Source organism: Dermacentor andersoni, chromosome 6 (assembly GCF_023375885.2).
Source record: "Dermacentor andersoni chromosome 6, qqDerAnde1_hic_scaffold, whole genome shotgun sequence".
Lineage (NCBI taxonomy): Eukaryota > Metazoa > Arthropoda > Arachnida > Ixodida > Ixodidae > Dermacentor > Dermacentor andersoni.
This window is the reverse complement of record NC_092819.1, coordinates 134,142,340-134,168,665: the sequence shown is the minus strand read 5'-3', so window position 1 is coordinate 134,168,665 and position 26,326 is coordinate 134,142,340. Positions and strand designations below refer to the sequence as shown.

At 44.1% G+C, this 26,326-nt stretch overlaps 1 protein-coding gene and 1 long non-coding RNA gene across 2 annotated transcripts in view; one reads left to right on the top strand and one right to left on the bottom strand.

Annotated features, from left to right (window-relative positions):
• Window positions 1-2,451: 2,451 nt before the first annotated feature.
• Window positions 2,452-15,608, bottom strand: LOC129382637 (uncharacterized). Its single transcript, XR_008610678.2, has 3 exons — window positions 15,493-15,608; window positions 15,237-15,290; window positions 2,452-2,843 (listed from the first exon to the last, which is right to left on the bottom strand). It is a non-coding gene; the product is annotated as an uncharacterized lncRNA (long non-coding RNA).
• Window positions 15,609-17,997: 2,389 nt separating this feature from the next.
• The window catches only part of LOC126523556 (glutamate receptor ionotropic, kainate 3-like), a 134,444-nt gene continuing 126,115 nt past the window's right edge, over window positions 17,998-26,326 (top strand). Inside the window, exon 1 of the mRNA XM_050172153.3 lies at window positions 17,998-19,555. Coding sequence (XP_050028110.2) covers window positions 19,408-19,555 — 148 coding nt within the window. The 5' untranslated portion in view covers window positions 17,998-19,407. The remainder of the gene's footprint in view (window positions 19,556-26,326) is intronic.

Genomic DNA, 26,326 nt, shown 5'->3' with positions numbered 1-26,326 from the left:
TTTTCCCCTCTCAGCAGACCGCCTAAGAGTGTTCTGCCATCGACGATATTCCTGCTCAATTGGTGAGGATTCTTATGGCATCGAGTGCTTATTCATTTTCTTCATGCATAAGATATCCATATTGTGTTATGAAAACAAAGTTTGGAGTTTTCCGCATCAAAACAACAATCTGAGTAGGTGACACATGCACCGCATCAGGGTACTCCGCGTTAATTTTCATTGCGTGCAGTTTCTTGGCTCTTACCCACTGCAAGACACGAGCGTTTTTTTTTTTTTTTGCATTTTCCACTCATCATAATTAGTCCGCCGCGGCCACGGAGTAAGACATTTAGGAATAGCGGAGTTTCCACTCCTAAATGTTTCTTGCTCCGTGGTCCTATGTGACTTAGTTGCCGCGGCCAAGATCGAACCTGATGCCTCGTGCTCTACAGCGAAAAGGCTACAGACACTAAGCTACCGCGGCAGGTACGATTTATGCGGCTTCACGTTTTTCTCTTATTTAGATTGCAATCTACCTACGTTAGTCAGTGTATCACGCTGTAAACCTTCACGTTTACCATTTTCGGCTCCATCACTCGTTCGCTGGTTCGTGTAAGTTCGTGACGACTTCCCCTCTTACTTTCTATGTCGCGGATCAACATCTAGCGAAGGAATAATGCACAGAAGATCAGCCGTTTGTTAAAACGCTAGCAGTCTTTGTTTCCTTCCCTCCTTAGCGGTTTGTAAGCTTTTGTCGATTTATGGCCAATCTGGGACAATGGGTGTTTGCCTGTCATATCATCAGCGCATTTTTATATCGACTACAGGACCAACGTGATCTCCAATTATTGCTGCGTTACACTGGATAATGCCAACTTGCGCTTGCAAATTTCCGAATTTCTTCACCCCACATAATTTTCTGCAGTCACCGACTGCCCTACACTTTACTTTGCGCCCATTCCCTAACTATAATGGTCCATCGCTAATCTACCTTACGCATTACATAGAGTGCCCAGCTCCATTATTTTTACATAAATCACAAGACCGTCATATCATGATACGAGGGACTACAAAGGGGAAGTTAAGAAGGAAAATTAAATAAATTTTATATAAATGGAAGCGAATGTGCATTAAAAAAATACCTGGCCGTAGGTGGTATACAAAAGCACCTCTTCACATTAGGCGTACGATGCTCTTACCAATAGAGCGACCGCGGCGCCATATTCCCATCCACTGTAAGAAAGGCTGTTCCAAAATGTAATGACATTTATGAAAGCTGTCATTCTGACGAACCACTTACTGCTGAACTTCGTCTATCTCTTCTTCCCACTCCTGGCACAAGGCCTGTTGACTTGGCGGCACTTAGCATAGTTCAGCGTACTGAATGTACCCTAATGGACAAGGGGAAAATCATGTCACTGAAATAAGAAAAAAAAAATACTTTGCGAATGAAAAATAATATATTGGAAGAAATACCGTGCATTCGCACTTCATGCGATATTGCGCATTTGCGCGCTTCGGGCACTGTAAAATGAGCGCCTTTCCGGAAACAATCATTAGGGCGAATTACATTAACCACAAATGATTTTCATTAATAGATGACTAGAGGCAGCAATAGCAGCCCTTATAGTGAAGAGGGAAGCATCCTCTTGACTTCAGCCCTACAATGCAGGACTAGCTTGGCAGGAATTTTCCGGGAATATGTAAAGTAGATTTGACCAGCCGTTTTCCGCATATATAGAGAGCAGTTTATGTAAGCGAGATCCAAAGGACGAACCGGGCGTTTGTTAGAGTTCTGCTTTTGAGATCGTATATGCTCTCCATAAATACTTTGAGAAAGTAATGCCCCTAAATGATGCTAATTAAATTCAACGTGAAAATTCCCTTTGACATAAATTACAATATTCACTTTAGTTACAGTATATGAATAATTTCGATCATCTGCTTGTGCGTACGGCTTTGTTGTATGTTCTCTGGACGATGTAAATATAGCTGTAGTAAAAGTATGAATATAACTGTGAGCAACAATTGTCACACAGAGAGTGGATTGAACTGGGCTGGTACCCTTTGAACTGTACCTATTTCAAGACACAGGAAATATTTTTCACACGTCATTACCATTTCAACTCTCGACTGCCCTTCGCTACAAGAATATGTTGAAGATATTGTTGTCTATATCAGTCTGTGTTTCGTATTTATTTCTGTATCAGGGCTACAGAAAGGGTACCGAATGATGTGTGCTTTCTCCGTGTAATTGATATTATTTTGCTTTCATTATATATAAGGCAATGAAATCTGCGTATCTTAACAACGTTTTAGTCATGAAATATTGATTATAGATGCTTAACTGATTCGTGGGAAATAACCCAATGGGAATCATTTTCTCGACCTAATGTTGGGCAAGTATATGTTCGCCAGCCGTGACACGTGTGGCGCTGCTTGGCCATTTCAGTTTGGCCGTTCTTAGGGATGGACATCGGTCTTAAATCGGCCAATTATTGGGGTACCAAGCTAGGGCCAGTCACTGATACCAAGTTGGCCGACTTGAAGCCTACCACGGCCACTGGCATTCGGAAGGTTGGCCCATGCCTGGGCTTACATCGAATCTAGCATGGCCCACGAAAAGTTGCAGGTCAGTTAATGTCCGGGCCTACATCTAAACTCACCTGCCAGTGACAGCAATTAGGTTCTATGTATATTTTGTGGACATCCACTACCGGGATATGGATATCCTATGGATGTGTCAATCACGTCCTACGGACGTTTCTCGGATGACCGTCTGGCCGCATTTTCTATGTCTTGAGGAAGAATCGATTACTGGAAGAATCGATGACCGATGGTTTCCACTAGACGTAAAAGGTTGCCTGAACAAGCGAAAAGAACTTTTTCACTTGTCCGAAAAAGGTTGAAGGTACATGTCTCAGAAGGTTGGTACATGCTTCAAAGTAATAAATACCAGCGCAAACAAAGGGTCGTGCAAACAGACAAATGAAGCACTATTTTTTTACTGCATATAGGCATGTTTTATAGACAGCGCTTCGCCATTCTCAGTATGCACGTCCCGTTGTATGAGCTCTTATTCGTTTCTTTCAGACAAGAAAAAAATATTATCGAAAAGCTACTTACTCAACCTGTTCCCCAGACTGGACAGACTATTTATTTATTTATTTATTTATTTATTTATTTATTTATTTATTTATTTATTTATATTTTTAGCAAGTACTGCCGGCCTGTATTACAGGCCTCAGGCAGGAGTGGGGTGCAGAAACAATAAAAACAGAGAAAACGTGCATTGCAACAGAAGAAAACAACGAGACTCGACCAGAGTCCGAAGGATAGTAAAATCAAGTACAAAAGCAAAACACTAGGCTCAAGACTGATTACATGTGTGCCCTATTCTTCATTTAAGGCTTGTAGAAACAAATTCACCGTTTCGGAACTGACCAAGTTTCCAGGCAGACCATTCCATTGAACATAGTACCCGGAGAAAAATAAGTATTTAAAAACATTTGTTTTACACGAAAATGCGCGGACTTTATTTTTTTAGAATGATCAGAACGGGTAGGGCATTTGGTAAGTGGCTCAACTAAAGCGCCTTCCTCTAGTTTTATTTTATTATGATAATATAAGTGAAATAATTTTTGTCGTTCTCGGTGATGTCGCATGTCGAACTGTTCGAGCCCTGCGGTGTGCAGTAGGGTTGTTGGGGATATAGTCCAGCTGTGACAATGAAATATAAACCTGCTTGCCTCGCGTTGGACATGTTCTAGTTTTACTTTGTTACTTTCGACCCAGGGATCCGAAACTGCCGAAAATTTGCCTGCTTTAACAAAAAGTGTCGTTGTCCAAGCTGAGGACAATTGTTTCAATAAAACGTTCCCTAACCTAATGAAAATGGGCCGTAAAAAGTATTAGCACATTGTGGACGCTAAAAACACTGACTCCGTACCAGCATCGATGGGAAAATACCGCAGCACTCTACACGTAGGGCACTGTATTGGAAGCTTTATTAAACACTCCACTTACGTTTGCACAAGAAACATACGCTAAATAATTCACTGATAGTGCCAAAGCTGTTCGTTACACACTCGTTTGAAGAAATCGTTCTATCATCTGATCTATCAAGGTGATTCAATGGGGCAGCAACTGGCTAATAGAAGTTGATGCATAAAAAAAGAAGTAAATAAAGTTTAGCGACAATTCATTTACGTGTCCAAAGTCTTCTGAATCACTGACTCCGTTAGTCAAAATATTCGCGTCATTGAAGTACCTTGACGTTGTGCTAACTTTAGGTGTAACCTGGGGTGCTCATATCTAGCACATCACTTTCGAGAAACTCGGCCTCCTTAAATGACACTCATATTTTGCCAAGAGACATAAAAGACCGTACGTTTATAAATAATTAGTTCACCCTTTTATAAAATATGCTTCGATCGTATGGCATCCTAAGCTGATAGGTCTTACTTGCTTGCAATCGTGCACAACAAAAGCTGCGCTATTTGTCATGGTAGCCTATTTGTGTTTCGTGAGCATTTCGTCATTAAAAGCAGAAGTTCGTCTTCCTACACGCATTATACGCAGGTGACGTGCCCGAATCATGTTCTCCCTCTCACTTCAGCACAGCAACACATCGTTCGCCCTTTCTCATGTTATTCCTGCTCCGCATACTTCATCCCTTCTCGGTCGTGCGCACAAAGTCACCGCCATTTTATCCATGGGGATGAAATACCAGAAGTTGTTTTCGCCATTGTGCATACCCGAGAAAAACTTGCTTCCGTCTAACATCGCTGAGGTAAAAGATCCGTCATTATTGCAGTCGGAGCTACTAGGCTACATAGAAAGCGAAAACATGGTTACAAGGTTGGTACATTATCTACAGTATCTGTATGTGAAATTTTTGCAGTATTTTTCTCCGTTCATATACCATCGCAATGTTCAGCGTCCAATTACCCAAATGTTCTGCAGCCATCGCCGTGGTATTTGGTTAGAATGATTTCTTTCTAATTTTCTTCTTCCTTTTACTTTTCTTTCAGCACTAAACTAGGTTATTCTGCACACCATAATTTTAATTACACGCTGTCTGTTTTCATTTTTTATTCAAACCCTGTTCTTTCTTTGTAATACTGCATTCGGGATCGATTATTTTGAAATTGATATATGTATTCATTTCAGTACTCTATTCTATCTCCTAATGGCATTGAAATAAACGTATGAATAAGTAAATGAATAAGCAAATTCAAAGGCTTGAAATTATGTTTTTTATGTAGCTGAATTGGCACCAAGGTATGCATAATTAAGTGTTGACTGCGCGGAAGAGTATTTCGAAAAGAGTATTGGTAATATATGTAGTACCGCACGAAATAGTGGCTCTTTGTTTTTAGACGCGTATTAAGAGGTTTGAAACGTTTTGACGGCGCTGGCTCAACTCTATGCAGTAGGAGGAATAGACGAGGAGGGCAGTGAGCAATAGGGATTGCAGCTACCTGGAAACAGGTCTGGAGACCTTAGCGCACAATCAACGTGCTGCACACATGACCGCCAAGCAAACCACTGGTGGCGTTCCTCATCGCCGGCGCTGTGAGCCACCTAGTAGCTGCTACGGCGCTGTTTCTCTCTTCAGGAGCCGTTACCTTGGGTGTTGATCCGCACCAACATGTCGCACTCGCATACTGATCCAGCACCATCCGAGGGTCTAGAGTGCAACACTAAACTCTCGCAATCAATGCTCCGCCCTTGGGGCGAAACTGCCATTTTTTGTGTATTTACAACTTAATATGCCTAATTAAAATCTCACGAAAGTCGGCCGCTAGATAGATATTGCATAAAATAATATGCGATTGGGGGTGCCAATTACATTAAAAGTCAGGAGCTGCCTCCGTGGGGACTATTTGCGGAAAGAGGTAGCCAAAGTTGCCAACCAAAAGTTATGCCCAACGCCTCAGCGATCTCTGTCTTCTTCATTACTCCTGTTGAGTCGCTCGCAACAATTTAATTTGGTTAGTTATGTATACGACATTATTGCGCAAAAGTAACTGAGGCTCTGGTGTTCGAACCTCAACGTGAGAATTTGTAGTTGTAGAGCCGCCAAATCGTTGTCACAGTTTGTTGTAGAAACCTGTTGCTTCTGAAAATTCAAGAACATCGTCAAAAGGTATCATTGTCAATTTATTTCAACAGTTCATAGATTATGCGGTTAATGCGCTTCACCGTTTGGTACAGCTTCTAACGGCAAAGCCAACCAGCTAAATTTCCCGCATAAGAAACATGACTTCGGGAAGATGCTTATGATATTTATGGAATTAATGTTACCAATGTGAACCACTTACTATATGCGTCAGATGTGTTTTTCATAAATGTCCGTTACTTTCGTTTACTGCCATATTTCGACACGTGGGAGGTGAACTTGTAAACAAAATTTGTGTTTCCTTATTTTCGTTTAGCATATGTCAACATTAGAAAAGTTGCCCCTATAGCCTTCCCTTTATCTTTTCTTAACAAATTTTCCAGCATATGTATGAATCAAGATAGGAGGAGCAGCCGGTGCCAGGATCACGCTGAACACAGATAATTCGAATAGGAGATTAGCTAGGCGGATATCTTTGTTGCGATGGCTTGCGTGTGCCTCACTTTTCTTTTTGGACCTAATGCGCCTCGTTATCCTCCGCTGTCTAAACTCAAAGCATTCCTAGAGGAGCTTCATACTAGCTCGTTTGAAAGCACATACTGCCCATGGTGAACGTTTTTCAGGATACGTCTTCAGGTCGTCTGTATCATATATTCATTTTTATAGATCAGAACTATCAACTTTATAGCTCGATCCTTCATATCGCGTGCTCTCGCCTAATTGGTCTTCCACAGCAGGGCTTGAAAGCATGATAGATGAGGCCACCGGTCTTTCGATGGCTGCATACAATTAGCGATAATGAGGGATACACAGAACAGATGAGTCCTCGTTCAAAATTTATTTTAGTTATTCAGTTTGGACAGCACGTATGGTTACTCGTAGCGCATTTCTTTGACCTTCTGGCCATTTTATTTTATCAAATTTCAGCATTAGACCGTGCGTTGAATCTAATGGGCGTACAAACTTTCTAAACCTGGGGTGCTATAAGGTAAAGCTATCGCAAACTTTCCTATTCCAATTCTGCAATAAGCGCTCCGCGATTGGTGGAAAACTTTTTTGGACCACCCCCATTTCGCCTGTCTGTCATGTGACGTTACGAAAACCGCGATAGCTCCCACCCTGACATGACGTCTAAACACTGATTATGCATGATTCTACCGAAGAAAAGAAAAATAATTATTTCTATTTCGACGCCTTTTCACCATTAACCCTCTGCTATTGGTCAAAACGTTTCAGGCTACACCCACTTCACCTGCCTATGACTCGACGTCACAAAACCACGACTACTGCGTCAAAGTGACGTGTACGCGTTAAAGATGCATTAATTTGCTGAAAAATATTTCATTTTTTTTTCTCAATAGCCGAAGACTGTCCTGTTCCGAAAGGAATAGAAGATGGCTGCTGCCGATCGCTTAGGCAATGGCTACTCGCACCTGCCGGAGAGCATGAATTTATTCGAGTATAACAAAACGTTTCGCGTGACCGTATAACGCTATCGAGCTCTTTCGGCACGTATATGACATCGCTCTGCCAGCTCTTCTTCAATGAAGATGCGTTTTAGTGGCATGTTTAACTATCCGTTGCACGACGCCGTGATTTTAGACAAGCCACCGCAAGATAAGTAAGGGAAAGCGTACCAATTGCAGACTCCGGCACCTACATCTTCGTTATTCACTTCGTTATACACTTCGCTATACTGAGTGTCAGCCGAGGAACTGTTATCGTCATGCCACCGCGTTCATCGTCACGGCACCGTCTTCACAATGTCCTCGAGTCGCATTCACCATCGTATTGTTGCCGCTATCACGACGTTTCTGTGTAGTATATTAACTAAAACATTATGGGAAGTTTCGCTACACTGAGAAGCCCGCTACCCCAGAAGTATATTTAAATACACCCACACGCACATACAGTGACCCGCGTAACTTTAGCCAAAAGTTAAAAATATGCAGATGCCACGTAGCTAGGCAGAACCAAAGTATTGTCGTTTGCCGTCCCTTGTAGATACTCAGATTATCCGTTTCATTTCGCCCAATTACATAATTAGTCTTTGTGAAATAATCAACTTCTCCAATATTATATTTAGATTAACTGTGTCAATGAGGAAATTGTAGACCAGCGCGAAAAACTTCCGATACAGCTTTCTGTAGCTCAATACGTGCTACATAAGAGGGTGTCCTTCCGAGCGTGAAAGAGGGCTGCAAACACATGCAAAACGCCTCTAGTGGCCAGTCGGGCAGCAACTACCAGGCTCGACAAAATCGGATATACGAGATGTGACGGCCAATTCGACGGCAAACGATGCCTTGTAACCTTGTGACGCTTTGTCGTGCTCCCACCGATATGGCTCATTATGTAAGCCCAACACAATCTCTTGGTACCATTCTAGCTATCGTCGGACAGCGTTCACAAAGCGAGTTCGCGTTTGATTTGTTACAGATTAACAAATGCACACTTCAGGAAACCGCAAGCGCAACTGCTGTGCACCATGGTTTGTAATTGTCTGCTTCTCAATAGATTTGTCGCTTGTGAGATATTTCAGCGCTACCTTGCCCACAAGTACACGTGGATACAAAAGAAAAAAAAAATATAAAGCTGAACTGATTTTTTGGGGAATTAGCATGGCCGTAGGCTCTGCTCTCGGCGAGATTGTGATGTCGGAAACAGAAAGGGTGCGATACAAAAACAAATCGTAGCACTCGCTCTAACTGAAACGCACACGTGCCAAATGTACAAGCACAAAAATAATTTACATATTCTCATTCAGGCCAGTATTCCGCAGGAACGCTATCAGCGTTCTGGCGGTGCGCAGTTGAGATTCCGCCCATTTCCAGGGACCGCATAATTACAGCACTCGGCACGCGAGAATGGACACTCGCTGAAGAGGAGAATCGCTGAAGTCCAGGCAGTTCTCTCTGTGGGATTTTGCGAAGACCTTAGGCACTAGCAGCCCATGAGAATCACGTTGTTGGCTCCCTCTCTCCCGGGAATCAGTTGAGGTGTTCATCTAAAGCGTAATATTATTGCCTTTGCTACACTGGGATGCGTGATTCCTTCGTATTCAAGAAGATTTCCCCATTCACTTCCTCACAATCAGCCAAGCGAGCACGCCAGTCGTTCGCTTAATGGCTTACGTGGGCGCCATAATCGTTCCGAAAGCAATATCAGAAAATCAGTAGGTGCTCTTTGTTGTCGCGCACGACAGTCCAATAAAATTTCTGATGCCAGAAAGGAAAGATGTCCTGGCTTATATGCAGAAAGTTTCATACGTTGAGGTAAATTAATATTTATATTTAAAGAAAACGCTCTTTTGCGAAGCACCACGAAAATGCGTGAGCCCCGAGAACGTGCTGTTGCAGCGCCTTTTTTTTTATGTGCTGCAACGATATCGGAATTAGGGTGCCTCTGCTCAACACTGTAGTATGAAAAGCCGTGTCCGCACAGCGTCCGCTCGACTGCATCGCTCACAGACGCTGCTTCAGAGGCATATATATAAATATATGGTACACGTATTTGTTGGCTCCCTGTCCAACTACGTACTCTTAGCACTTGAAAAGCTGTGGACGCATTATACACTCTGCATTATTATAGTGAGGGCTTCAATATGGTTGGCGAAACTGTTACGTGCGATGAATCGGCCGTTTTTATGGAAGGGAAATTGTTACTGCAGCTCTGTGAAGCAAACTTGTGCTTTCTATAGCAAACAGTGTGCACAGCGAAGACGAAGGTAAAACGGAGCTAAAAAATTTAGGACGGACAGATATGATGTAGAGAGTTACCGCGCGGAACACATGAGACGAAGAAAGAGGCAACACGAACCGCTTCATGTTGTCCCTTTCTTTTTTTGTGTGTTCCTTGCGGTAACTTCCCAAATGATGAATCACCAACTGGCCTACACTCCCATTCTGCTATAGGACATATATGTCAGGATCGACAAACGACAACCAGTTTCGAATACACCTTCTCTCTGTTGCACATTTTCCTCTCTGTTGCATGTGAGTTTGAAGATTGCCGGTTCTCGTGGTAAGACAAAACGTAAGCTGTGTCAGTGTGTGCGACTGAAATGCGTATGACACAGCTTAAGGTTATGCTATAGAAACCACATTACAAGCAGTCAACGCGCCATCACGTTGTAAAGCATTTCGCTGGTGGCCGCAGAAAGCTGTGCAATTGGTTTCCCTTACCTTGTTTTCCCTTGTCCTTCCCTTGTCTTCCCCTTGTCCTTGAAACTAACTTACAAAAGCAGCAATATATATTAAGCAGCAGCAATATATAAAACAATATGCAGGGTGCTTCAGCAAACACTTGCAATTTCCCATAGAGCTTAAACTGCGCATGAGATACAAAAGCGTTGTCTTTTATAGCACAAAAATACTCGCATTAAGCATGATATGTAAGGTGCTACGTAGAATGCAATTTTTTTTACGCACATCGCCATTATCGCACCGTTTCTTGTTCTATTTCCTTCGTAATCAAAGAAACAGGCACTCCTAAAGCAACTTCGCTGGTGCCCAATCCACTGTCAGTAAATGACGGTTGGCTGAACTTTAAAACAAGGCTAAAGGGCCCAGAAAGTTTCCGTCCGTAAATAACTTTGTTCTTTTAAAGATGCCATAGTTTTCATTTTTGTCATTTTGCTTTCGTTGATTCTATGCTAATTTTCCCCATAACAACGGTGCAAAACTGTCGAGGCAGAAGGTAATAATTACAGAGTGATCGTGCACGTATCCGTCATCACCGAATTCTACGCACACATTTCTGATAGAACAATGTTCCAGAATTTACACAAGTACAAATATGTCCTTTACTTCCGTAGATCTCTACTAGTGTTAGCTATTATTCATCTCGCCACATAGTTTCGTGTCACTTCCACAACGAGAACTAAAGGCCAGTCCACACAAGTGGGAAAAACGCTCGCGGCAGGCCGCATGCGGCAGAAAGCGCGCTTCGAGAGAGCTTGAGCGGCAAAACTTTTCTGCTGCTGAGCGAATGGGTGTAGAAGCTATTTATTGCGGCATGCCGTTTACCGCCACTCGGGGAGACCAATCATGAGCCGCCGTATCACACCCGTGGGCAAACTCGAGGATGAACTGCCGCCGCCCCCTCCTCCTTTTAATATCGCTGATGACGCTGCAGTGATTCCAGCTTCGAGCAAATCTAACACTTGCTCGTCTCGGCGGCATGCGCAGCAGCAAGGACGGCCGCAGTCTATGGACATCAAAATGTGGGTGCGTTTAGCCGTTAGTAGACTTCTGCTAGCACTCTTCCCGTTAGTGTGAGCGTACCCTAAGAACCAACCAGATGCGCCACAAGAAATGTGAGGTACAGTGACGTCATACGGCAGTGGAATTTCGGGCAGAGCTGTAATGAGTTACTTTCCGTCAGCAACTTATGGGAAATACGATAGTTATAGGTATACGATTGTAATTTTGGCTGTAGTGTAACGAAGCCGGTGAGGCCTACGTGACTGGAGTATGCATCGTGACATTCCGAAACGAGCCGGAGCGTGCATGTGGAGCAGTCAATTAGGGCTGAATGTGGAGGAAAAGAAACAAGGATGATAATCAGGTCTTGGAGGAAATACGTAAGTGCGGTGGAAATGACCGCAGTGTGGCTCACACAACTGCGGACGCGTGCTGAGCAAATGTTGACGACAGTAACATCACCGCCATCTGCAACGATGGGCCAGGTACAAAGGCGGATCAGCCACCTGGCCAACTTATCAACTGGCACGTCGCTTCCACTACAAAGAAATGATGAAAACCAAATTATAATGGGTGGCCAAATGAGTGTCTGACGAGCCTCCAATCAGCACATCTTGCGGAGCCGACTTTTTCACGATGACTTAAGGAAAGAATGCTCGCTTTAGTTTAGAGACGTCATCTATCAAGGAAGGTCTTGAGAATTGGAGAAGTGGTGGAAGTTCTTCTCGGTCTAGTTGGAAGGATCAGAGCCCACATGGTGCGCATGCTGAATGAAAGCACTTTGAGAAGGCCGACTGAACTGTCGTACCTCCTGTAAGAAACTGATGAATGACCGGAATCTCAATACCGGAAGACGAGCACGAAACCGCTAACTGCAACCGTTTTCTCTCTGTGAACTGGCAACCTTGTAACGCTACAGCACTGTACGAACTCGATCGTCCACAGGCAGCACCACTGAAATCAGCATTAGTTAATTTGTTAACTCAAACAAAGTAGTCGATTCTTTTCTTCTTCTGTATCTGTCTTACATATGTATCTTTCTCACTTTATCGAGTGCACTGGTTCGGGATTCATGTCATGTGTTTTACAGGTCCCGTCCATCGAATCTAATTTTTGTCAAAGTTCACTCAGTTTTAAAGGTAAACTTTTGTTTAATGTGAACGGATATTCATGTGCGTATTTCATTGGCAATGTACTTATTCAAACAGATACTGTCGACGTGTGCATGTCTTTCTTTCTTTTTTAGGTGTACATTTATTTATTTGGTTAACCCTACGGCGTAGCCTCAAGAGGCCATTTGCGGTGCGGCTAACGCGTCTTCATTAACGTGAAACGCAACGCCGCCTTCCCGTATTGGCAGCAGTCCAGTGCTAAATGTACTGGAAAACTTAATTTATCGTTTTCAGACACAAACGAGTAATTTTTTTATGTTAAAGTTAGAGTCCCAGGCGAACATGCTCTCGCAATATAGGGCACTGCGTGCTCATTTTGGTTACCAGGAACGCTATTTTTCCCGCAATATAACTAAAATTAAAAGCGTTCCTCTATCATGCTCTTCAGTGTGTCAAACTAACAGCCTTTAAGGAAAGAAACGGCAGAAAACGCTGTGGTTCCATGTATTTCAGCTCCACATAACGTTAACTATAGTAAGCGGCCACAGCAAGGGATTTCACAAGGCCACCACCGCGGCGCCGTCAGCTTTCCTGATCTACTTTAGATGAGGCTATCGCTTAGTGCTGAACGCACATTTTAGAGGATCATGCAGCTGGCAGGGTCCTTGATCACTTCTTCTAAATCTTGCAAACACAACAAATGACCTGTCAACACCAGATCCCTTCTGTGCTGCTCTTCGACCAACGTGATACAAGTGTTATTTTAAAGTGAACAAGCAGATAGTGCAGTTAAAACACTGAAGTAACCACCCTCAGTGAAACCCTCCTTGCTACTTGCCTAATCGCTGGGGGAATCAGTTAAAATATACGAGGCTGCTCTGAATGGGTGCCTACTAGATTTTGTTTTATTTTTACAGCTACCTTACCATAAAGAAAAACAGCACAAAAACACTTAGGTTGGTTACTAATATTATAGACTAATGTAGTAAACGCAAAGCGAGGGCACTCATGTAGGCCCCGGCGGACGACTTTGGCTCTGAGCGCACCTAGACGAATCGGCAAAACGCAGCAGCCTCCAAGATCGCCGCCGCACACCGCCTAATCTGGGAGGCCATAATTTCATTTTCTTCTTTTTAGACCCGTAACGTTGCATGCATCAAGGAGCGTCTTCATGCAGGAGCTTGCGCTGCTGCTTATATGTGGCGACTAGCGTTGAAAGCTGCTGTTTCACTTTATGTTAGTTTTACTTAAATATCCGCTATGTAGGGTAGCCTAACGGCTATGATGTATCGCAGCTAAGTCGAGGTTGCGGGATCAAATTCTGGCCGCCGCAGCAGTATTTCCATGCGGGCGTAATGCAAAAAGGCCCGTGTCCCAATTATTGAGGGCAAGTTAAATATCCCCTGGTGGTCAAAATTAATACGGAGTCCCCCACCTCGACGTGCCTCATAATCAAATCGTGGTTGTGACACGTAACACCCTAGAGCTCATTCATTCAATTTTATTTAAAATCATATTCGTTACATTTCAAGCTGTACCTTAGCGCAACAATCATGCTTAATGTTAATGAGGAGGCAGAACTTGAGCGTTTCGGATAGACTACTATTAATTCACTCCAAAAAGTAGCATCGTGAACAAATGTATCGTCTTCCTTCTATATCAATCAGCCTGCTAGAAAGCCAAGACAAGAAAATAGCAGAAAATAACTTGCTGTCTCCAGATTTCAGCACATGAAAATGGGACGGAAAGATACTGCGAGAAGCGTACAATGGAGAATACTCCTAAATGAAAAGCGTGGTGGAAATAAACTTTACAGGGGCATAACACACTCAAGACGTCTTTCAGGTATTCAAATAATGAAAGAAAAAAAAGAGCCTGCCCAAACAAGCAAGTAATTTACTAAAATTGGGTTGTTCTAGAGAGAATAAATATGACGCCGTTTTTTGCACTTCTACAAATCAGGGCAAATGAAGGTAGCAAGATTATGAGAAGGGTTGCGTGCGATAATGAAACTGTGGCAAAAACTCTTGGGAACGCACCAACATTATCGCCTCTAATGTGCTTTTCATTGTATCCTTCATTAAACAGCTACAAGATATTGGCACCTCGGCCAATTAAGCGCTTCGACTATGCTGGGAGTCTTCACCTGATGTCTTCGAAGCTTTGTATCGTCTTCTGATGCTTACAAATTTGCCCTTGAATATGCATGGTGTATTTTCACTGTAGAGCGCACTTTCAGACAGGCGTAGTCGAGATTCCGGTAATACGTAGAATGGCGAAGGCAAAAGTTAGGCAATACTGGAGCCTTCAAAGGTTTTGAATGTAGATGCTGCGTGCCTTCGTGTAATGCAATTTCTTTCTGATTTAACGCAGCGACTTTCTCTGTTAATAATGTATGCCATCAAAAAGAACGGCTGTCAAGGAAGAACGGTTATAAATGCTAGGAAACAAGAAACTTGTTTCCGGTAAGGAGTCGATACGGTAAGGAGTCGATACGCAATTAAAACAGGAAAACACGTATATTCAGTGCAGCGCAAAACAGCTAATAAGGCTCGAGCGCTCATAGCATACTACAGAGGTTCAGAGAGCGGCATTGTTGTCATACTGCAAATATTGCGCGTGCGCGGCTTTAGAAATAGCCACATTATTTTATTTTTTTGCAAGACCTCCACACAATACTTTTTTTAACAAGTCGCTGGGCGTCACCTTCTTGAATTGATCAACATAAAGCCCTCTGCCCCCAGCGGCATGTGCTCATAGGCCGCATTTTTTAACGAACCGTTTTCTTTTCTAACTTCGTCATTGTTTTGAACGTACCTCGCACCTCGGACGCTGCCGCGCCACTGTTACCGCTGGCATCACCACTCGTTGCTGCGCATGATAAAAACGAAAAAAAAAAAGTGTGCAAGATAGTATTCGACGGCACAAATGGTCGGCATCTTTTTATGGCTTCAAGGCCTGTGCTGCCCCCCACCCTCTCCGTCACACGTTCATGCGGCTAACAGTGACAAAACAAAATACGAACAGAAAAAGTCTTTGAAAAACGTGCAAAAAGAAGTTCCTGCAACCTTACCATGAAACGGCGACCAAGCATTTCTGTCAGACGCTGGCAGAAGGACCCAGCAACAATCCTCGGGCGCCTTCCACAAAGTATCGACGTAGCAAGCCCGGCGGCAGGGCCTGACTGGGCTTCGCTCATGCTGGGTTGTGTCTTCTGTCAAGCTGCTTCTACGGCCGCAGCCGGAGCCATGGCTGCAGCCACTTCATCGGGAAACACGTAGGGCCACCTGCCGGAGTCTGCGTATCTCCAAAGCTCGGCCGCAAAACGGCCGGAGTGTCCATTCCTGTCATTTAATATGTTACTCTATGCTACGCCCGTGACGAATTACTTGGTAGGACTCTTCGCCGAGCTCTGTAATCGACACCATGTGTGACGAAATGCACTAGGTTAACAGTTCTCCTTTTTCTTCTTGGGTAACAGCGCAGCAAAAACAGGCAGGAACAAAGCAACTTTACAGCTTTTGCAACTAAAATACGCACCACCACTTGCCGTTCTGACACCTCGTGTTCATCGCCCTACATAGGTTTTTTCAATACGAATGCTGCAGCTACAGAACAGCCTTTCCAATTTATTTGACACGGCCGTAGCATAGAGTAAAACCGTAAATGACAAGAATAGACACTCGAGCCGTTTCGCCGCCTAGCCTCGCCATGAACCGCTTTTGTTGGATCCGGAGGACAATCCCAAATGCTGTCCCCCAGATTTTTGGACCTTGCCGTCGGGTGCGGGAGTTGGCCGAGGTTGAGGAGGGCTTTGAGATGAAAACTGGAGGTTTATTTACATTATTTACAGTGAGAGTACGAATAAATTAACAGTCATCAAGTCATTACGGGCCGGCAGCAACTCGGACTCTGCGGCCCGTGGCAAGAAGCTCGAAAGAGATGAATGAAGGAATGCTCTCTTGCTGCCCCCGGTCTCTGGCTTTTAACCCCTTCGGTGTCTCGAAGTCACGTCACGTTCGGCCAATCGGCGAGCCCACTCAGGTGGCATCCTTTTCGGCTAGTCGGCGAGCCCGCTCAGGTGGCGTCATTTTCGGCCAATGGCAGGCGCGCCCCTGCGAATGTAAGTCACACCCGGCGCAGAGGGTCGCTCCATTGGTCTCCACCTGTCCGAGGGAGTACTTCTCTGTGGTATTGCCTTCTTGGTCTGCAACTGCCGTCACAAAGACAGATGGGGGGGGGGGGGGGTTGCTGCCAGGGCTTCACGGTGCATTACAGCCGTCTTGCCTCGCGGCTTGCAAGCGCACAGCGAGGGCAGGCGGTTTCTTCTCGAGCGACCTTTCAGAGCCGCAAAGCAGCTTTGCTCGGGACCCACGTTACCTGGAACATGCCAGGCTGCCACTGCACTTTCGGGAAGAGTCAAGCAGTGGGACAACAGCTCCACATGCGGCGCACGAGGTGGGGGACGCTAACTTGTTTGCACGTGCCGCGCCTCGGGAACGTGGTAGATGTGCTTCTGCGCTCCTTAATTAGGTGTGACCCGATTCGATGTGGTCTGGTAAACTCGAAGGAGGCTCAGAAAAAGGTCCCGTATCTAACACTGTCTTTAATGTCTGGCTCTTTAAAGCACTCAATGTGTACTTATGAGCTCAACAGCTTATGTTCGCACAATCGTGAGTCAAAAGCCCCTAATTTATCTAAATTTTGGAGAGTATCATACTAAAGCGCTTAATTTGTCCTTACCAGAGTGAGTTCTGCGATACATTAAAATAACTTCGCGTGTAACTTCCGAACTTTGCAGTGAATTATGAAGGATGGCGTAGTGGAGGCAGCGTGCCATTTAAAAGGCGCTATTTTGTTTCGCCCCCGTGAGAATGAAGCCGCTGCGGCTGGATTTGAACGTCGTATATCCTCCTGAGCCGCCAACGCCTTAGTCACTAACACATAGTGCGGCTTGTTGCAGCGATGATTGCTTATCATTCGGAGTCTTTAGTGGTGTTTTTTTTTTTCTAGCAATTTTCTCAGCCACTTAGGTGTACTCAATCTGACGGTAGTGCAGCCGAATACCAGCGTCAATGGCCGATCCAAGCGCGCCCCCGGAATTTCAAGAGAAAAATAGTTGGTGAGCGACAGCCATTGGTATCCAACTTAAATACTTAGGTACAAAAAAGAAGAAAGAAAAAAGATGTAGAGCCACGCAAAAAGATTCACTTTCCAAACAAGCTCCAGTCTTCAAAAGCATTCCTGCTCAAGGCGCCGTGCAAGAGCCACGCGGCCTACGCGGCAGTCGCGCGTGCTCGCGCAAAAGCACTCAGAGATGGCGCTACGCGAAACCCTATAACGACCGCGCCACCGCCTTTGCGCGCCGTAGAGGCGCGCTTCCCCTTTCTTTTCCTCACGCTCTGATCCCTTCTCTCTCGCATTCTTCTCTCTGGCGCCTTCTCTACAAGCCACGCCTACGAATCTCCGCGCTGGGTGGTTCGCCTCCACCTCGATTCCCTTCTTTCCCCCAGTGATCCACGCCAGGAGGGAAAAAGCGATGCGCTGCGTTACCCTCCGCTGCGGCCCAAGACTCAGTAGCCGGCGGTCTGCGCTCGCGCTCGGTTCCTTGATCTCTACGGTGCTCGTGCAGAGAGTATGTCTCATTGCGAAAAGTGGCGGCGTGTTTTTTAGGATCACAAAAAGCCAGCTCGCGCTCTGACAACGTCGACTGAACTTGTATCGCCTAAACTTTTATGCAGTGATGCCGCTCTGAAGTTGTTGGAGTTGAGTCTTTGTCAGATAACCGAGAACTGTTGGATATAGACAGTTGGCGCTATGTTGTACTTCCGCAGTGACATGTTGTACCATACCAAGCTTCGTACCACGTGAAGTGTGACCTTGAAGTGGCATTTGGGTTCCCTCGTGTACACTGATTTGTGAAAGCTCTAAGCCTCATGCATTCATGGATCCTCCAACGATTTTGGATCTTGTGGCCAGCGTCCGGTACTTCTATGTGTGACATCGGAGTGTTCGCTCGAAATGAAGATGAGTGTTTTTCGTCTGTACGAACGACAATTTTGTGAGCACAATGCACGTCTGAAAGGTCTTTCGTAGTGATTTGACTCCAGGTACAGAGACTAAGGAGCAATTTTCTGGCTTTCATAAGCTGTTGCAGGTTCACCTGAAGTTCCCATTTTAAGATACCGGCGAGATACAATCAAGTAGATGAGCTTCGAAGTACGGATGAGTACTTTACACTCTTAGCTCTATAAAAAAGGAAACATGCATGACTTGACGGATTGGTAACATCCTCTAAATTGCCTAGAAATGCAGAAACTCGGCCACACGTTATTCGGGCACGTATTCGTATGCTCGCTTTAAAATTTACGCGCAGTTGTCTTGTAATAGCACCAAAACAAACCTAAATTTCCCCATTTCTACCGCATGACTATTTCCGTAACGAAGGTTGAAAAACCGCATGCGCCTTTGAAAGTGCTAGTAGTTATCATGAGGGATTTCTAAATCCTTCGTGAAATCGGCTATTTCCAAGAGAAAATAGCGTGAAACGCTGGTGAGAGCGTTCAGGCGCTTAGAGAAGTGAGTTGGTTATTCCAGCATATACGACTTGTAAGCAATCAAGCAAGAATAATTTTAAGCCAGTTTTTCGCGAAAACTTCGAATAATTACAAGTGACTGTTTCTGCAGAGCCGCTGTTACGAATAGTAAAGAGGAATGCTAGTGTTCGCTACTATCTCTTCTTTAGCTCTAAACTGCGTGCACAGGCCTAAACAAACACTACGGAAGCGCAGGAAGGGGAAACTATTCATATAGGTTTATTTAAAGGTGCTGATTTTACAAGGTCTTCAAGCTTGCATTTCCCATCTTATCATTTCTTTTAAGCGAATAGATAAATGTACGGCCTGTGAAAGATATCAATATTCATAGTCAGAGCATGAGTTAAAAAGTAGCCTGGAGAAACCTTGGATTGCGGCATCACCCGCCAAACATGGCCAGGGACCTATGGAGCAACATCTTCGAAGCGGGCTGGAAATTCTGGCGTGGAACCCTCTTCGCTCTCTTCATCGCAGTCAATGCAGCGCCGCTACTTTGGCAGTGCGACGTTGGTGCAGCGCTACCGGACGTCATTCGCATTGGTGAGTTGACACATGTCAGGACACAACAATGTGCTCCACGTTTATTGTGCTCTTCCTTGATATCATATAAGAAAAGGCCCATTCATCGAGCCACATCGTGAAAATGGCTTTCGAAAAATAGAAAAACGAAACTGTTGACGCAATTCGGTTTTATGGTTCCTTTCCAAGTCAGCTCTTGTGCAGTCTACTGTATTTTAGCACTATAGCGTGCACAGAGGTTTAACATGTGTTGCAGTTTCGTCAATGCGTTAGCTAATCTCACAGCAATAAAAACTTACGTAGGTGTCTGCCTGTCTCTGAGCAAAAATCTTTCTTTCGCGTTGTTGGGCTGCTGCTATAGCGTGTTTCGGCATTATGCACCTTTAGAAAGTGGCGCTTCTCCGAATGAGGGTTTTTAAGTTGTTGCGTCCGCAAATGGTTTGCATGTGAAAAGTTTCGAGGGTGTGAGGCAATGAGATTGCCGCAAATGTCCGTGCGCGCAAATTTGGTGCTGTGTTTTTACTCATAAATACAACGTAGGACATCACTACTTTGGTGTAGGCGCAATTATTTGTAATCTTTCTTTAGTGTCTGAGGCCTTCATTGCCCTGGTGCCTGCGGCAGCAGTAATATTTCCGACTACTGTCGAAGCTAATTCTGTTGTTGAAAAAAGAAACGTGTCAAATCACCGGTGAGTTTCACGCGCATGCTACAAGCTCGCTTGTATATTTCAAGTTCGGTTTTATGGGCAGGCTTGCTTGCGTGGTATTTGGTTTAATGTATTTGGTTTGAAACGACAGTGACCACGTAATTACTTTATGTCACCCCTGTGTTGGAGTTGTTTTGCGATAATAAGCGTGGTTGCGTGATTGAGACTGCAAATGTCTTAATTTATTACTATCGTATCGCTGATCACTTTGGTCGATTGATTAGTTCATGATTCAAGTTTTCCACGAATTCTAGCTTGGTGGAGGCAGAGTTCTTTGAGAGACTTTTACTAATTTATGTGCGGATCAAGGTGCTCTATGCATACGCGGCCGAGCGAAAGTGAATCAAATAGCCCGAGTATTTTGGCGTGAGTGTTGTGCAGTACGTTCAGCCAAGGGAATAAGCTCAGGAACGTGCAAGAGTGAGTAAGTGGGTTTCTTAATATATCTTAATATAGTCTTATTATCCTGGAAACATGAAACGGCTAATAAAATACGTTTAAAGTATGCAGCCTTCGCTATCCTTTAAGTAGCCTGAAACCTTCCACGTTTCCAGGGCCAGAAAGTGAACAAATTTATTGGCACAAAGCTGGATAAAACATCAGCGTCGTGTGGCATGGGATTTTTCACTACGAAGCTTACCTTTGTCCATAGAGCGAGTGGACACCGCTATATAGACGATTGCATTTAGGGCAACACGATGTATAGAATAGAGCATTAGACGGAAAGCGGCACGAGCGTTAGGAAATATTGCTCGTCAAAGAATCAGTTTATCAATGCGATTGATAAAGATAATGATAAAGAGACTGATAAAAAGAATCATCAATGAACAAGGCGTCTTTTTATGCGTGTCTCTGCTGCCACTGCAACAGGAGTGACGTAGTCGAAAACATATCGTGTAAACGAAGCGTGTACATTTATATGGGCAAAATGGTCAGGCTTGGTGGCGTCGCCAGTGGTTTCTATTACCACTTTGGTGCCCATCTGCCGAGCATGAGGCTGACTAAGCGTTAATCGATGTCGAAGCAGCATTTCACTTTCCCAGGAAGGCTTGATTTCCTCGCGATCCGCACAACTGAACCTTATGACAAGTGCCGTTCGATGTTTTCCGCGGGGCTAAAAACATCCGCTTTGAGCTGCGCTGCTAAGAGTGCGTGGTAGTGCTGACAAACCACAAAATAGCAGCACATTAGTGTGACAAGTTTCAGCAGTCATAGTTCCAGGGAAAGCTAAGCTTCAATTTTCCTTTAACTCAGTGGCTACGGGAGTTAGAACCATATCCTTCAAGTCTTATACGTTACTTAAGAATACAATGCCTTTAAATATAAAAAAGTCAACTCTTATACGTTACCTTTAAGTCTTATACGTTACTTAAATATACAATGCCTTTAAATATATATAAAAAAAATCACAAATCAGTTTCTGAAGTTACGTTGTGAGATTTTTCGCTTTATATTTTCACGCACGTTGCTTGAAAAACGCCAAACTGCATCTAAATTCAGCGCCACGAAAACACGGGCCTGTGGATGAAAGTACTATCAGCTGTTGCAGCATTAAATAATCAGCGGGAAGAGAGCAGAAAGCTCGAAACATTTTTAATAACTTCAAGCTTCGTGGCTTTAACGATTAGAATACGGAAAGAGTGGATGAGCGAGTGCATTGTATCAACAACCCTAACAAGCCTTAAAATGAAGAAAGGAAGAAACGGGGCGAAATTATCGCCGAGCGCTTGAAGCGACGGAAAATTACGAAGTGCTATTTGCATTGGCTAGGACGGCGTCTGCGGCCAAAGCGCCGCTCCCTGTCCAAGCTGCTTCTGCTAAGTAGCGTGGAGAGCAGAGGCAGTGGCAAGTGAGAGTACAGGAGCAATGATACATTGCGGCGAAAAAAAAATATTTCACTGCCGAGCACCAAAGGACTCGCTCGCATTCTTCACTCCGTGTTTTTCGAGCGCTTTCGCACGTGCTGTCGCAAGCCATCGCGCCGTCCCGACAGCGCATCCGCGCTTTGGAGAGACGTGTTGGAGGATGTTAGCGGGCGCATAGAGAAATTTAAAAAAAAAAGTGGTTGCTCGTTTGAGGCTTCCAACCGGAATGCCTCGACGCAAGTGGGAAGGCATTTATTCTCATTGCGGCAGCTTTCCTTTTACAGCGCGGTTCTGTTTTATATTAGAGTTTTGGCGAGGAGCGTATTCAATCAGCATGGAAACGCTGCTGGCTGCTCCTCCTTGAGCCCTCTTTCAGCTTCTCTTCTGCTTGTAATAATAGTCTCTCAAAAGGACGGGAAACACTACAAAAGAAAGAAAGAATGACCTTGTGCATCTTTTTACGTGCTTTTTCCTTCCGTTAGCCACCTTTTCTGTCATAATTTCTTTAAACATTCTTCAAAAAGAAGAATAGGAAACAAAATACGAATAGAAAGCTACAGAAATAGTTCGTAGGCTGAAATTTTCACGCAGGTAACACGACGTGATGTCATTTAAAATAGCTGCCTGAAACAAATAGCAAGTTTTGGAGTAAATACGTGGAAGCGACGGACTGAAGGATTTAAACATGTCAATAAAACGCTCATAACAAACACGTAGGGGATGCTGCTGACCACGCACGAAAGACAACGTGGAAGAAAACTTCACATTCCCGATCTCCTACGGATCCATCTGAGATCTTGTACTCCAGCACACGAACGCACTTCCACACCGGCACCCACGCGTTTCACTCCGTGGAAAATTGTAAAGCTTTACGACAGGCTTTACGGCTCGCGAACTTCCTTGGGTTACGATACTGCAAGACACATATTCTTGTTTCCTTCTTGGTGGATTGTATTTTAAGGCCGTCAGGCTGTGCCACGTGCAGTGCAATTCAAGAATAGGAACAATAGAGCGGGGCTTTTCTGTGAAACCGAACTGACGCAGAGCATTATCGAAAGAAAAAAAATTATAACAAATAACCAAGGTAAAATTGTGGCTTGTATAAACGTGAAAGTCATGGAAGTCATTCTCCCTAGTTCCGCGGCTGTTCTGATCATGCCTGCTACCTGAATAATAACTAGCACATATCCCTATAGAATATATTCCTCTTAATGACAACGCGTCTCATTTCATCCAAGTAAAACACAACGGGAAAATGTATATTCTCGCATGTTTTACAAAAGAAAAAGCAGAAACGAATATATAGACTCCATAGTTGTGGCTTTGGCCACTCCGCGTGTTTTTCAAGGCCGAGACGTGTTTCGATTACTGTGTCTAACTGATCCTGGTTCACTTCGAACTAACTGGTTCACTTCGAAGACAGTAACTTTACCTGATCTAGCTAGCTCGCCAGACTGTCTGTCTCATCTTGGTAAGTGAGAAAAAAAAACAGACAGGGACAACGATGCTACATTAGTTCGGTTGGTAGGTTTTGTTAGACTGACTGTTCTAAACAAATAATAAGGCCACTGCGACAACTACGTGCACCAACCACACTGCTAAAATCGTTATTATTGTGCGAGGATCTAGCTCAGTAGTTTCACGAGAGCTTTTTAACCGAGTTTACTGAGAAATACTGCAAATATCATACAGGAAAGAGTAGAGCAAAAATCTACTTTAATCTAATTTAGCACAAGTCAACAGGCTATCAAGGTCCACAATATGAAGATGGCAATGTCACCTACGATACTGTCTGACATACAGTCTAATTACTTTCGTTTCGGCTCATTTCTTTTTCTCGCAGTGGTTTCTTTTCCGGCTGAACAGCAGAGAAGAACATCCCGTACACCACACACAGCTGTCATGGCTATTCTTTTTCTTAGTAGTACGACTCATTAAGCAACCGCTGAATGGCGGTTCTGGTAGCAAGAGAAATTCCGTTAATTGCCGCCAGAGATAGCGGTAAGTAGAAGAAAAACAGTATGGTATCTAAAGTATTTCGATATCAAAAGCAACTAGCCAGCGATATACAAGAGCATGGGTGGAAATAAAAATGAGCGGGGAAATACAACCGGTTGCGCAACCACTGCCAGTGGACGGTCATCCAGCCACACCATCCTTCCGTTTTCTTTCGGAGAGACCCGCAGGCGTAACGAAATCGCTGAATAGCAGACCCGTGAAGAAAGGAACACGAGATTCTCCACAATATGTAGTCGCACATTGCTCCAATCTCTTGGGAGGCATGACATTATTTCTTCTCTTTCTTTATGCCACTCTACTACGGATTTGCAGTGTCTTGCCCGAGAGAGACATTTCGCGGCGCGAAGCAGAGGCGGCGTTTCCTGCCCACATTCCAGAGAGAAAACGCTCAATGGCTCGCGAGAATTCCACCCATTTTTCTAGTCGTATTTATCCACAAGAAATTTAGCTCTCGTGGTAACCTAGGCCGGAAATGAGGCTCAGTTTCAATGAGCACATCTTTTGTTGTGCGAACACATTGTCCTGTTTTGGTAATTGAAATCTCCACCCGCTTCATATTCTTTATTTCCGTTACGTAATGTCCTGTGGCTGGCTGCTCTAAAAGAACGTCTTTTTTGTGAGTGTTAAATGTGAGCGGGGGTATTAAAGCAGGGACTTTTGAGAATATTCGTATCTAACTTTGCGTTCGGAAGTGTTTATGTTTATTCATGGACGTATTATTCTTCAGCGAATCAAAGAACCACGTTTGAATGCGCAACGGATAACAAGTGAGAAACGAAACATTTTTCACAGACTCAGGAAAACACCTTGTCTCGAAGAAACAATTGTCCGGTGCCTAGTATTGTAAAGCCTATTGAATATGGAAGCGTTAACTGCTTGCAGTACTTATCCTCTAGCTTTTCACGAAAACACGGACCCTGACTGCGTGAGACAAACGCATCCATGTTTATAATAATTTCCCTTTATCGCGCTATAGCTTGCATAATTACCAAAAATTAATACTACAGAATACTGTACTAGCTGAATCGGTCTTATAGTTGTTAGTTTTTCTGAGAACTTATCGTAAGTTGGTGTTGTTTATTTCTACATCGAGAACAGTGTATTACCATGCGATGCCGCATAAACGGCGAGTAGTCTGCTTTTATGAGCAAAACATTGTCACCGTTTTGACATAAGGGTGAAACAATGAATGGGACAGCAACACGCTGGAATATTAAAATAACTCTAATATTCGTAGCTGTAGTGGGAGTATGAATTGACGCAGGCCGACTGAGTAAAAACGAACTGTTGTGCTAGGAGTGCTCTGTTTTAATCCTGGCATCGCAAATTTTGTTTATGTTTATTATTTAAAGCCAACACCTTTCTTAGCGACCTTTACCGCCTTGTTTGCGTAGCGGGCATTCTTCAAACTTCTTTCCTGTGCCGATCCCGCATGTAGTGCACAGCCGCGCCACTCAAATTACGTCATTTTCGAGTTCGAGCTTTGTCACTGCTTGAAACCTTTAATATTGATATCCGAGAAGGCCTAGGATAAAAGGCATGCACTGTGAAGTGTTTTCTTTCATGAAATTTGTTTTTGGTCTTCCAATATCAATGTCCCGAAGAATAATTTTGTCAAGAATGAAAGACCTGGTATTACCACATGCCATATAGAATGGCATAGCATACAGCATACGCATGCCTTAGTACACACGGGACCTCACGGCAACGCCCACTGTGACGACAAAAGTTTGAGTGGAGTGTCCATATATGTGCTATCGAAATAAAAATAGAGCCTTTAAAACGAGCCGACCGCTGGATCCTGGCAGCATTCCTGTATGCTGACTTTCACGCGATGGCGCAAACAAGGACCACAACAAGTGAAAATGGAAAACTGAAGCAGCGAAATGGTCACGTGACTACATTTTCGCTAGTATAAGCGCGCAATGACATTGTTTTTTTTTTTTTTGAAATTATGGGGTTTTACGTGCCAAAACCACTTTCTGATTATGAGGCACGCCGTAGTGGAGGACTTCGGAAATTTTGACCACCTGGGGTTCTTTAACGTGCACCTAACTCTAAGTACACGGGTACTTTCACATTTGGACCCCATCGCAATGCGGCCGCCGTGGCCGGGATTCGATCCCGCGACCTCTTGCTCAGCAGCCCAACACCATAGCCACTGAGCAACCACGGCGGTTGTGCTATGACATTGCAAAA